Source organism: Brachyistius frenatus, unplaced genomic scaffold, assembly GCF_029030835.1.
Source record: "Brachyistius frenatus isolate BFR_SWC_R1_liver_20210118 unplaced genomic scaffold, ASM2903083v1 Contig_98, whole genome shotgun sequence".
Lineage (NCBI taxonomy): Eukaryota > Metazoa > Chordata > Actinopteri > Embiotocidae > Brachyistius > Brachyistius frenatus.
The window spans coordinates 526918-541601 of NW_027210697.1; the positions used below are offsets into that span (position 1 = coordinate 526918).

Sequence of the window (14684 nt, forward strand, 5' to 3'; positions counted from 1 at the left end):
CTGCCATCACCATGAAAAAGAAGCCAGTTGAAAATTGTTTAAATGCTGCTGATGTTTTCATATTTCCAGCTGGACGGCTAAATTCAAGACATAAATATGAAGTTAATGATCCAGTTAATGAGCCTCATGGCTGGATTACCAGTCGGGCTCCAGATTTATCATGTGGTCCACATATTTTGATTAATCTCAGGTCTTTTGGGAAATTTGTGCTTATGATGAGGAATGCTTACTCGACAATCCTCAATCCTCATCGCTGTTTGAATGATTCTTTAAGGCTTTTATTATAGTTATTGAGCTCATCTGTTGTAAAGTTTGTTTAATCAAAGTTTTTCCAGTGTTTCAAGACATAAAAACCAACAGCAAAAATTGGGTCAATCCATCAAAACCGCACTTTAAATCTAAAACCGACAACTACATTTATTTGACTAGTATTCTCAGGTTTTTTTTAGCGTATAAATACCATAAATCTTTATTTTTTTTTCATTATTAGCCAATTCGTGAAGTTCAAAGTCCACGTTTTGTCATTTTTCCTTTAAAAAGCTAAATCGTGCAACTAATCAACTCGTGAATTTAGCTGGGAAGTGCTGGTGGATTTCTGGCGACCCCGACAATGAAGCCGACTGTATTTTGAAGGTCAGAAGGGACTCGACAGTAAATGTTTGACGCCGGAGGCCCCTCAGGACACTAATCCGCCCGCACGGAAGGCATAAGAGACATGGCAACAGAGAAAGAGCGCTTTTCTTTTCTCTTTTATTTATTTATAGAACTGTAAAAAGCTAAAAATGTATGTTATTTTGTCTGTTTGGTTGCTTAACAGTTTGTTTTTTCACATAACAAAACACGAGGCTTTGAGGATGCGAGCTATCTGAAGTGTTTGGAAAATGTAACGCTATCATGGGCTGGCTACGCTATTCAACTTCTTCAAATCTCAGAGCTGCGTTACACCCTTCCTCTCTTATTCTCAACTTTGTAATTATAAGAAAAATAGATTTCTGAAAACAGCTCAGTCACACCCAACTTAACTTTTTAAATTGAAAAAAAAAATGCAATTAAAAATGAAATCATGACTACATGTGGGAGGAAATCAAATAATAATTTAAAACTGAAGTAAACCCATCAGTAATCAACAGATGTCCACAGTTCTCATGTCGCTGCGTCTCAATATGTTTGACTTTCTGCTGATAGATGGAAATCAGTTTTTAATTTTTTTTTTTTTTTTTTTTAAATCAAATCTGAGCAGGTTAAAAGCCTGAGAAAGACTTGTCCTCTTCCTATAAAAGGGAGTTTTTTTTTTATCCTACCGGAGGTGAGACAGGAAGTGAAACCAGCTCCAACATTTGCCTACAAGCAGCAGATTAGACCGTTTAGTTAGTGCATGTTTCTTTGGTTGCAGTTCTGCAGTGCATCAGGGGATGGGCTCCAGACAGGAAGGGCATCTTACAGTTGATCTGATAGTGACGTCTGCACAATGCCAGAGCGCACGCAGAGACGTGATAGGTGGCTTTGGTCTAAGCGAATTACTATAAGTGATGGTAACAGATGACAGAGACACAGTTCAGCTTTCAGCCTTCTCCGCCACACTTTCTGTATTTTTCCCTTTAAAACAACTCCTCCCCCGCAAGAATAGACACCAAAAAGTAGAATTCACTAAAAGAAAACCAGAAGAAAAACAAAAGCAGTTCACAAACAACTGAAAATGTGTGAGCTGCATTAGAAGCTAACTGGCTACCGACCGTATTACATTTCTTTATTATATTCCCCACTTTAAATAAAAAAAAAAAAAATAGGCAAATAACTATAAAATTCACAAATAAATTAATCCCACTTCACTGAACATTTAAATACAGTCTTAGATCATATGCATGTATTTTTTTCAATACATTATGTGTGAACATTTTCTTAAATATAATATTTGTTTCACATTTTAAATTTGTCTTGCTTGTTTATTTAGCATAAACTATATAATAGTTCCAATAAAACAAGACGAACCCTTCTGCATGTATTGTGCTTTACTAGAGTCAGAAATGCTTAAATATATATCTTTTATAACTTTTCTCTCTGAAATCACTCCATTTGATGTCTCTGCAGCTCGCTTTGGATCATAAGCTCAAACATTTTCATTTTTTTTTCGATATTAAGCTCTGTAGATATGGATCCAAAAAAAAAATCTAACAGAAGCAGATGAGTCTCAGAGTTTATTTTTCAGTTTTAACAGTAACATATGATTAATAATTGACTGTAAGAGCGTCATTTTACAGAGTCTGACAGTAGTAACATCCGGTCCATCAGGTTAGTAGCAGAAATGTTTGTTAACCAGTGTTGTTTTAAGGCATATACACTTAATAAAAGTTCCAGCAGTATCATATTTCAGATGTTAAACGCCTACAATCACATTAACGTTGTGTTAAAAAAAAAACCATTTAGGCTTAAATACGAATGATAAACAATTATCAACATGGATAATTATGAAAATAAGAAGGCGGAAAAATGGATAGAGTACATCATATTCAGCAAATGCCCAAAAATAATAATACAAAAAACATGCATAGTTGGTTAAAAATTAACAGTACAGAACCATAAAACTGAAGTGGATTTGTCCCGGTTGTAATAAAAGCAGCCAGAAGTGGGGAGCAGAGGCTGTTTAACCTGAGTGGATAAAGTCGCCCCCTCCAGGAGCTCCGCTGTACTGCAGGAAGGTGGGTTAAAGGAACTAGTTGCTTTTCCCTCAAACTCATAATGTATTAAGCAGGAATGGATTTAAATCGGCAAAACATCTCTGTAAAGTTTCAGAAGCAATTTGACAACTTCAACATCAAAGATTTAACTTTCTGCTTTATGTTGCCTTCTTCTTTTTGAAGATGTTTCTGTCAGCTGCTGGTCAGTATCGTTCAAGCAGCTCCAAAACTCCCAGATACAAACGTCAATACACGTCACTGAAAAAAATGAAGCATTAGCTCTTTAGCTATGGAAAAATCCATGAAAACATTTACAGAAAACCCCCTCCAACAAATCCATTTTATTTAGGCATCAAAGAGCTTTTAAAGTTTAAAAATGGTTTGATGTAATTCTTGAACTTTGACAACCAACATCATCAAAAATATATCACTGGTGATACAAGGTTTTCAGTTTCCAGCTGCAGTCTGTTTTTGTCACCAACTCCTTCAGGCTACAACCATTGTTCCTTTTTCTTTCCTTCTTTCCTTCCTCCCTTCTACCCAGAATGCCTTTCAGTATCTGGCAGCTGATTGGCTGAGCGTTAAAGCGAGAGCGAAGCAAGCAGAGATGTTTTAATAGAGTTCATTCAGACCAGGGAACATGAAGCACGTCGAGCTTTGCAATAGCTGATGTTTACATTTATCATAATGTTATGAAGATGTCATCTCTGAACGAAAAATTTAAAAAAAGACACTTTGGTGATCAGGCACCATGAGAAATGTTTCTGTATTGAAAATTATGAAATAATTACTCTTAATGTTTACTAAACTTTAAACATGCAAAAAAGAAGACAACATTTTTTGGTGCCTTCAGAATTTAAAGGGCGAATTTCCGCTCCAAATTATCTGATTTCATTGGCATCACTACAAACTGTGATTTACTCACAAAAGAGTTGAAAATTTGCTTGATTTTTTTTTTTTGTTGTGTGTGTCAAATTTAACTTTAACACACCAAATTATGGTACCTATGAGAAAACATGCATCAGTGCTGTTCTTTGAGGGAACAGTGAGCCGGAGAGTCCAAAAAGTCAGAAGCTATCATATAATTTGTATTAACAGTGTGACGACATCCAGTTTTATTCAACCTTCCCTGTTACAAACAGAAGGAAGACGGGAGCTGATGGTACAACGACAGACGGTAAGCAACCTAGCTAGCATGCTGACTGAGGGTTCCACTATATTTAATAACTATTCATTGAAATAATTATGTACAGTCCGGAGAAGAAAATGGCAGGCGGCAGTAAATGGCACAAAACATGAATAAACTAAGAGATATTAGTAGTAGTAACAGTAATAGTTTAGTTGACCAACTCGTCCTCTGAGCTGTTAATCCACAAGAAGGAAAAACACAGGCAGAAATATCCTGATGTTATTATATAGAGAAGACGGCACTTCACCTCCTCCATCATCCGACTACCCTATGCTTTTATTTACATTTGACCTCGTATTAAACACGTTTCATCTGTTTGCTCTGGTCCTATACTGGAAAGAGTTTCATGACATGCTTTGGGTTAAAAGTGAGGTCAGATGTCAGGAAGACTTGAAACGTGCAGAAAAAGCAGCACTTCGTTCTTGAAATAGCAAAATTGTAGGTTTCCTTGCAACACTGAGGATATCAAGAGGCACATACTGGCACAAGTTTACAGAAAACGGTGTTGTAACAGAAAAATACCTTTGGTAAGTGGCACAGGTGTCCAACGGGCAGACAAAACCTTAAGTTTGGATGTAAACAAGTCAGCACTTCATGTCCAGGATTGAAAATATTGTCTTGGTGTAAATAAAGTATAAATCATAAGAGCAGCACCGCAGTTAACATCCATTAATTTTCTCTCATCTAGACACCTGGTGAAGCATCACAGTGTCGGAGGTTGCACGTTTTTATGAACATGTTCTGCGTGGCAGAAGAATATTGGAACAGCTGGATTAACACGCTTGTTGATGGTAATATATAGACACAAATGTTCCACAAACAGTTGTGTGGAAGAAGAGAGATGAGTGTTTAAGAAAAAAAAGGTAAGAGAATAATGAGAATAACAGCTGTGTGTGTGTGTGTGTGTGTGTGTGTGTGTGTGTGTGTGTGTGTGTGTGTGTGTGTGTGTGTGTGTGTGTGTGTGTGTGTGTGTGTGTGTGTGTGTGTGTGTGTGTGTGTGTGTGTGTGTGTCTACTGGATGACGCAGCAGCAGGTTGCTGGGTAGTCGGCGCTGACTTGGCGCTCGTTGCCGTAAACGAAGTAGACGTGAGTGCCGCTTTTCCACTTGTAGTTCACTTTAGTGATGGGGATCAACTCGACTGTCTGCCTCTGAGAAAGTGGCACACGGAAAGTTGTGTTAAAGGACAGTTTCCGTTCTTCATCTCTTATCACTGCCACAACAGCTGTCCCTCCACGGATTTCCTTTTAGACCACAAAAACTGCTTTTTACCACTGTGAAGTGACATTTCCAGATGCTAAAACTATATCAAATCTGATACACACTTCGACTTCCTGTACTGCTTCAAATTACATTCCCGATTTGATCTCTTATCCTTGAACACAGCACTTCAGTTCCTTCCAGAGTTTAAACTTGAGCTCATATTTCAAACAGAACCACAGTTCAACTTTAAATGACTCTTCAACTTCTTTAACTGCAAGTCCCAAACAGTATTTCACATACAAACTACAAAGATTTGAACTTGATCGCAGTATCGACCTGCAGTTTTCAATGTCAGGATAGTTCAAATTTCATCAGAAAATGTTTCCTTTTCAAATTTTAACCACCGTCTGTACCCAGCTGCTTTTCATCAGTTTTATTTTTCAATGACACCGGGATAGCAGTTTCCTCTAACACCAGATTCTGGAGAAAATGTCTTTTATTGCTTTGGTTTTCCACATCCTACCTGCTGCAGGATCCTGGAGTTTTCGGCGTAAGTGGATTGGTGCTCTTGGATCAGACGCTGAGAGGCCTCGGCGATGGCGGGGTTTGGGAACCCGACCAGCGGGTAGAGCTGGGAAGAGACAGACAGGGAGTCCAACACACAGTACTGACGATATAACAGACAGCCAACACCAGCATCGTCCTTAAATTACCCCACAACCGTTCCTAAAGCGCCACCTGCAGATACGATACAGTAATACAAAGCATAACAACATTGTACAGTGTCTTCATTTGGTACAGTTTTCATGCGTGTAGGTTTTATATAAGAAACATGATAGAGGGAGAAGAGAATTATTGCACGTTTATATTATACAGAACCGGGCTAGTCGGGATTCAGGAAAATGAGCAGGGAAGCTAGAATACCAAACAAAAAGTGTGTGTGTGTGTGTGTGTGTGTGTGTGTGTGTGTGTGTGTGTGTGTGTGTGTGTGTGTGTGTGTGTGTGTGTGTGTGTGTGTGTGTGTGTGTGTGTAGTGTAGTGTACCAGGTACTGGTTGTTCTTGAACAGCTCCTTCCCGCTCACTGATTGCAGATCATTGATCTGCAGACCAGAGTTCTGCTCCGTCACGTGGTCCTCTACACGGTTTGTCCTAAACAGAGATACAGAGACATACTCTGTGTACATGTACATGTAATACACACCACACACGTCAAGTAATTTTATCTTTATGTCACTAGAGGGCGTGATCTGACAGTGTCTGTTTATACTGTATATTTACTGACAGAACTGAGCAGTGATTCTCTAAACAAAGTCTGTACAGCAAATCGACCGATCAATAATGAACACGAGCAACTAATGCAGTCGTATAAAAGTAGTACTGGTGATATTATCAGTTGCAGAAACACTCTGAAGGACCTTTTAAGCATCTTAAAGGACTCCTGGAACTATTTAAGTCTTCTCAAGGATCCTTAGAAACTTCAACCACAACTCCTGGAAACTCTTCATTCACCACTGGAACATGCTCCTAGACGAAGGGAACCTCAAGGGAGACTCGGGACTCACACAAACCTCCTCAAGAACCTTTGGCATCCAAAACAACACTTTGTCATGGGACGTATGTGTGACATCTTCCAGAACCAGTGAAACATCCTCAAATTCTCAGGTAAAGTCTTCAAGGACCATTGGAACATAAATAAGGACCCTCAGCAACCCCCCCCCCCCAGCATTCCCAGGGACATCCTCAACGACCCCTGGTACACGGTCAAAGACCTTTGGAGCCCCTAAAAGACCGATGGAAACGTTTAAAGGCCCTTCATTACATTTGTAACACTGTGCTTGTCAATTATTTCACCAGTTTGCACACATGTATTTTTAGGGGCAAATGTGAGTGAAACACGTGTTGTGATGCCCTGTCTATAGAAACACCATGGAAACATCGTCAAGGACTCAGGGAACATCTGTAACTCCCTCAAAAACCACGGAACCTTCTAAAACTACCTCTAGGACCATTTGGCCCTACAGTGACTCCTGGAAACACCTGAAGAACCCAATGCAACATTGTCAAGGACCCAGATAGAGCCACTATCATCTTGTCCCGGGACCCCAAAACGCCCTGAAACCCTTGTGTTATCAGTACGACTACTCACCACTCCACTTTGAGCTGGATGTAGGTCAGCAGTTGTTTCTTTCCTTTACAAGTTTGACACTCCTTTGTTCCGCGAGCATCACACTCTTTACATCTACACGCGCGCACACACACACACACACACACACACATATATATATATAGGGTCAAACATGTGACATACATCAGACATTCTTCAATGGCCTGATCCAAGTCTGCACAATGAAATTTAAAAGGACCATACCGCTGTTTTTATTTTTTTATTTCTTAATGTCACTTCTTTCTGGTTTTACGTGATTAGCTTATATCGCCCCGTCTCTGCTGGTGCATTCAAGGACAGTCTGATTTTCAGTCATTTCTTGCTCGGCTGCTGAACAGACCACATTTAGAAATCCCTTTCACCTGATTACTGCACAGTATGCAATAATCAATAACCAGAATATTTATAATATATACAGGCATATGCATAATTAGTTTCCTCCGAGTTCCATGTAAAAGTTTTATCTTGAATATAATATCAGGACAGCGATAAGCTTTATAAACAAAAGACTCTTGTCGATGAAGTTTTCTCACTTTTGGAACAAAATCAGAAAGTTTCGGTTTCACTTCACGTCTCAATTTGAATAATGAAACTCTCAGGAGGAAAACAACACCTGTGGACGTAAGCAGACTTTGATTTTAAGGTTACAACTCAACCATGATGTCCTTTCATACCAGAATTGCCAGACACCCCTGCAGTACCTGTCTTTTCCCGTAGCATCACAGTCATTACAATTTGTATCCTTATTTGTCCCAGAGCCGTGACACACCCAGCACGGTTTCTACAGAGACAATATAAACACATTTTTTTTAATTGTAAATCCACTTTACATCAGTTCAAATCTGATTGTACCTGCTTAATCAAGAACTTGTCCTTTTCCAGTCAAAAATTATGTAGTTTGGTATAACTGATTCATTAAATGACTTATTGCTTATTGACAGTCTTCTTACATATCCATTTCCTTGGCACTCGTCACATGACATCGTCCCTGTGCCATGGCAGCTATGGCAGTCCTGCACACGCACACGCACGCACACACACACACACACACACACACACACACACACACACACACACACACACACACACACACACACACACACACACACACACACACACAAGTTAAAAATAACATTATTATCTGTTGGCGTCACACTGACAGAATTAGTCAGAACATGTTGTAATTATGATCTCGGTCAGAAATGGCTGTCAGCTGTGTGTTAAAATTGAAACATAGTTTGAGTCGACAGTTTAATATCTGAGCAGAACTCGAGCACGTAACACAATGTGAGGAACTAACCCTTAACCCTCCCCAACATTTACCCTTATCTCGACCTTAACCGGACTTTATTTAGACCATATCTAGACCTCATGATTAAAACCTATGAATAACCCAAAGAACCTCCTCAAGAACGACTGTAACGTCTTCCAGGACCGCTGGAACGTTGTCAGTGATCAAGAGAACATCCTCAACGCCCCTTGGAATCTCTCCAAGGCCCTATGAAAGATCTTCAAGCATGACTGGAACAACATTGTTGTTTACTTAGGTCCTAAGTATAGAAACTTTTTAAAGAACTCCAGAAACCAAACACTTCTGCAGTGACCCCAGGGACTTCTTAAATGAGTTCTTGAACGTTGTTGACCTCTGGAAGCGTCTAAAACGTCTTTATAAAACCTCCTTAAGGAACATTGAAACTTTCGTCAGGAGACCTCAAAACTCTTGAAACAACCCTTGAAAAACATCTTCAAGATTGTAAACAAATCATTGAGATTTTGGGACCAACCCAGGACTACTGAAATCTCTTCAAAGACTTCTAACACATGTACAAGAACCGCCTCAAGGACCTTTGGAAAACATTGAAAGGTCACTAAAACTAGGCTCCAAAATGTTTTCAGCACCTGATTGAATCTCCTCAAAGACCATTTCGACCTTCTCACTTATCTGCGGTTGCTCTTCATGACCTCATGCATCTTTCCTCAGGACCATTTCAAACTGTTCCAGGACCCATGGTATTTCCTCAGTAACTTCTGGCACCCAGTCGAAGGCCTGTAAAACCCCTTCAGTGACACATTGGTCATCCAACACCTGTAGTTACCTCTAGAGCTTTCTTAATGACCTCTCCAACCTCCGAAAATATTTAGGCTTGATACTAAATTCATCATGGCAACCATCAATCCTGCTTTCTGACTGGCTGTCAGCTGACTGACCTTTAAAACTAAGTCAGAGCTCAAGATAAACTGGACTGCAGGTAACCATAGCAACAAGGCCGACTTAGACAGCTTCTTTTATCTAATCACCTTGGTGGAAGAGGTGTAAGGCACACGGATCTCCTCTGTGTGATTGTTGAAGAGTTCGGGAGGCGTGGCCTGGATCTCCCAGGGCCGGGGGGCAGTCTGGGTGTAGAAGTCTGCCGGCTCACCTGTCAATCACACAGGAGATCAAAGACAGCTGTCAATCAAAAACCTGCTGTCAGAGTGATGTCACTAAAATGTCACGAGGGTCTGCGTTGGAAAAAAAAAGAAGACAGAAATGTGTTTATTCCAGGTGAGGACGCTCTAATGTAAGACGCTGTCCAGTTGTTTTATGGGAAATGTAGGACCGTGGGATTCTGGAGAAAACTAGTCAGAATAATCTGGACTCTGTTTTTAATCTCACACAAGCCCAACAACTTTATGTAAGACTGAATCACTGGCAGACGGCTGATGTGTGTTCAAGGAAATGTATTAAATTACCAGAGGGCCAATCAACAAAATCACCACATACTGTTCAACCACCTTTCTGCCTTCAGAAAACATTGTAACCTGCTGGCTTACACTTAACATCGGGGTGGAATTAGGTTGAAGAAACTTCCAAGTCTTTGTTTACCTTCATGAGGTTTGTGGGCCCACTCAGTTGACCTGGACTCAGTGAACGTCTCCAGGCGGTACTACAGAAGAGAAAACACAATATTAAGAGAAACTTTGGTATTTTTTTCAACCTGTACCCGATTTTAATAACATTAAGGATCAAAGTGACTAATTGGGACGACAGTGTTTGAAACTGGACCACTACTGGGAGAGATTGCAAAACAGGCTGCAATGTAATATTTTGTGGCAAATGCAGCCTGTCAATGTAAGTTTACTAAAAGGGCTGTTTTTGCCATTGCCAGGCTCAGGTTGATAACATGATAACATCATGGAAAGGAGTTTGAAAAGAGATTAGTTGCTAATTATTCCTGTTCAAAACAAATGGTGCTCCAGAGTTCTTCTAATTTATAAAAACAGAATAAACAGATGGCTGAGCTGGAGCTCGCTTTAATTTAGGAATTAGTAAACGGTTGTGTACAATTTGTTGGTAATCAAAGTAAAAAAGTGGTCTCTAAATGGGAGGTTAAGGATAAATCAAATTTTTTGAGCTAGTAAACGACAGTACAGCCACTTTATAACACGATCTATTGGTCCTCACAAGACGTGAAATACCGCCAGTAAACGACTGGTACGGACATTAAAATGTAAGTTCCATATGCTGCTACTCTTCTGTGGACACCGTGACACAGTATATCTTGTGCATCAGGGGTCAAATGCATTTTTTGAATTAGTGAAGAGGTTTCACGCTGAAAATGGTGTATGTAAGGAGAAAGAAAATTGGACTCTATGCTAGAAGTGCATGTACACATGGTTGATATTATCCAGGTAAAATAGGTTGACTCCTCAGATTTGTTGTCGCTGTACAAGTGGAGGTTGAACTTTTTCTACAAAGTTGGCAAACAGCCGTTGCTTCGTTGGTAATTTTGCCATCAACAAACCCAAAATACACACACACACACACACACACACACACACACACACACACACACACACACACACACACACACACACACACACACACACACACACACACAAAAACACACACCATTTCTCAAATGTTTCGGTGTTGTAATTATCTGATGAGCACGGCTTTGCTCTCCAGGTCCATTTTCATTTATTAGTAGTTTGCTGATCAACAGGGCGGAAATAGATCAAGCTGACAAGCAAATTCCATGTAATGGTGCTTCTCACGTCTTCAGCTCCACAGAAGACAACCGGAGCGTCCTTAAGTAACAGACACGGCAGTAAACAGCATCATAAAGAGTGTGAACATCCAGTCACCCTGTACGTGTTGTACGGCTCCATGTTGGTGATGACTCCATCCTGGGCCGGGGAGTCACTGTAGCAGCAATGAGACGACGCGTAGCTCTTGAACGCCTCACGGGCCGCATCCTCCGACAGAGAGGGGATGCTACAACACACGCGCACACGCACACACACACACACATACACACATTAAACCAGGATATTCGCTGAACAAAGCCTCAACACCCAGCAGACACAGAAGGCCGCAGCGTGTGATTGGCTGGCTGTCGCAGGTGATGTCAGATGATGTCAGGTCTTACCTCCAGTCGTCAGGTGAGGGGCCGGGTTGGGGCGGGGCTACAGGCTGCGCGGGCATGGGAGGGGGCAGGTAACCTCCTGCAGCAGTGACCACAGATGTTTAAGCAGCTGCAACAACACTATTGTTCTGCGAAGAGTTTGCGAGTCGGACTCCTCTTACCTCCTCCGACCACGGTGCCTTCATAGCCGGGCACGTTGCCGAACATGTTGGCCGGGGGGGCGGTGGGAGGGGGGTACGTAGCTGGAATAAATAACAAACAAACAAACAGCTCTCACAGCGGACTATGATAGAAACAGACAAATAGTGTGGCTTTGTTTTGCCGGGAGATAAACAAGCGCACTAATTGCTTTTGTAGCGTCAACAAATACGTAGCTCGTTAGCTTAGCATAAAGACTGAAAGCAGAGGGAAACGGCTACGGGCTCCGTCCAAAAGGTAAACAATATACCAGCAGCTCCAAAGCTCATTAATTAACACATAATATCATCATTTGTTTACTCTGTATAAAACTCCAGAGTCCAATTGGCTGTTTTATTTGGAGTCACGCGTTGGAATCAATTCTTCACCAGAAACATCCTGGAGTCTCGGTTTGTTTGTTTCCACACTGGCTTTTGTACAGAACTTACAAATGGGATTCATCACGTTAATCGGCACACTTAACATGTGCTCGGCAGATTTTATGAGCCTCGAACACAGCCAGGCTAGCGGTTTCCAGCCTTTATGCTAAGCTAACTGGTTGCTGGCATACAGACGTGAGTGGTATCGATCTTCTCATCAGCACACAGAAAACACACAAAATTACAAACTCAAAATCATTTAAGGGATTTTTTTTTTTTTTTAGACCTTTTTTTTTTTCCTGGTTTACACAATTATTGAGAGATAATTAATCTCCATAAAATGGGAAATCTCTTAATAAAGAACGTATAAGTGAAATAAGAGAAGCTTAGTTTTTTTATTGGTTCACTATAACTAATAGAAAGCTGTCAAAAAAAAAACTACTCTCCACTGATTGAGGAGAAAGTATGTTTAAATGAGGTTAATGGCAGCGTGCCACATGTGACCAAATGCAAAAGACAAACTGAAATGCACTGAATTTACATCCATTATAGAAGTACCATTTTATGTTTTTTTTTTTTAAATTAACCTGAGAATTTATATCGTGTCTGAACACCTCTGAAACAGTGATGAAAGGCGACATCACGCTTTTCCATAGAACTCCCGTTTACATAAAACTGAATGATGGCTGCAGCTGAACAAGAGTCAGCCTGACTGTTTGTAATTCTCTGTAATTTTGCCGCCCCTCCAATCGCCCCCGCAGCTGTTCCAGTAAGTCAAGTTTAAATACGGGAGGTTTAACATGACACCAGAGGAATTACTGAGAAAGAGGCCAAGAGCTTTCACTCTGCTTTGTTTTGTTTTTAGGGAAACTTGGACTTTTTCCACTCTGTGATTAAAGGATTTGCAAACAGCTGCAACTCACTGACTTTTCCTTGATGCCCTAAACACAGCCAAATTTCTGATATGATAAAAACATCACGTGTGTAGACCCTGAATAATTAGTGAATCCTGAAAATACTATTTGGTTTATTTGGGTAAAATATAGAGGTGTACATCCCATCTCTCTAATATCAGTCTGAGGACTCATAAATTCACCATTTTCATTTTATTCATTGCTTTTCTACGGTTCCATTCATTTCCGTACATGAAAATAGATGAAAAATGGAAGCAGCTGAAAACAATCTGATTTGCAGCTCTCTTTACTTTTTATTGTTATAAACTGATTATCTTAAGGATTTTGGGATTAGGCTGTAACTGATGACTTTATTTCATTATCAATCAATCTTATGATTACCATTTGATTTTATTTTTTTGTACGTAATGTCAGAAAATGCCCCAAAGCTCAAAGCGTTGTAATGTTCGTTTTAGTCCATCAGTCCAAAATCCAAATATATATTTAGTGTATGGACACATGACAAAAACAAACCATCACTTTGGTTCATGAATCTTTCCTGACTGGACAACAGTATGTGGGATTTTAATTTTCTTCTTTCACAGCCAAAATAGATCAGAAAACTGTAAAGTTTACATCAATTACGCCACTTGCATTATGGGAAATGTAAGAAGCAGCATTTTTAGAGCTGGAGCCACAGTAGGGATTGAAAATCTGGATATCTCAGTGTCTGCCGCAGGGATATTGATTATTGGAGGTGGGGATGAAGTGGGAGAAAGCATAAAAGGAAATAGAGTTAGAGGAAATAGAGTTAAAGGAAAAGAGGAAGTGGAAATGTCTAATTACTGGCAATTTAATCAACAAATTCCTTAATCCTGATTTTGTGGTTGAGGGGCTCCGACATTTTGAGTAAAGATGTTGAATGGAGAAGAGATTTAAGCGCCACATTAGTCAATTTGGTAAATGACCATGCTGGTATTTATTCCCGTTTAATTAGTTAGTCACATGATTAGGATTTCTTGATCCTGCAGTAACTGTTTGTCAGTTTAAAAGCAGCTCCAACTTTATTTTTGTCTCTGTCCTGACCAGCTCTAAATCAAAAAAACGGCTCCACTGACACAAATTAAACCTAGACTAAATTTGAATTAATAAATTTAAAGACCCTTTTAATCCGTGCTGCGCTACATACGTTTGCGGACAGCCGGGGGGCGTGGAGTCTGCAGTGGCCTGCAGCAGCTGGGTGGACGCTGTTGTGTTCACCTGGGTGACTCGTGTAATGTCATGTGTGTGTGTGTGTGTGTGTGTGCGTGCGTGTTCCTACCTGCGCTGGTCATCCTGCTGCAGTTTGACCACTCTGAGGCTCCACAGAAACTCGAAATTAACTGCACACCGCTGCTGCACGTCTCCTCACGGGTCCAAACACCGGTAATAAAACCCTCAACTTCTGGGCAATCCTTCAAAATAAAACAGAAGGAGGGTACATCTCGAGGGTAGGGTGGGTAGCAAGGTGGGCCTTCATCTTTGCTCACATGATAAGTTTAGGCTGATGAAATAATGAAATTCCTTAAAAACATGATGATTGGTTATAATATTAC

At 40.3% G+C, this 14684-nt stretch overlaps 1 protein-coding gene across 2 annotated transcripts; it reads right to left on the reverse strand.

Moving 5' to 3' along the window:
• Positions 1-2491: 2491 nt before the first annotated feature.
• LOC138628327 (protein SSUH2 homolog) lies at positions 2492-14463 on the reverse strand. Of its 2 annotated transcripts, XR_011311456.1 has the most exons (13): positions 14411-14463; positions 11801-11881; positions 11643-11718; positions 11359-11488; positions 10097-10157; positions 9529-9650; positions 8181-8243; positions 7932-8011; positions 7213-7305; positions 6110-6215; positions 5589-5696; positions 4387-5013; positions 2492-3249 (listed from the first exon to the last, which is right to left on the reverse strand). XR_011311456.1 is itself a non-coding variant. In XM_069711310.1 (12 exons), the coding sequence occupies exons 1-12, from the start codon at positions 14421-14423 to the stop codon at positions 4876-4878; spliced, it is 1071 nt and encodes a 356-aa protein (XP_069567411.1). In that variant the 5' UTR covers positions 14424-14463; the 3' UTR covers positions 2492-4875. The 2 variants fall into 2 exon arrangements, 1 of the variants encoding a protein (XP_069567411.1); XM_069711310.1 differs by having other exon boundaries at positions 2492-5013.
• Between the last annotated feature and the right edge of the window lie 221 nt (positions 14464-14684).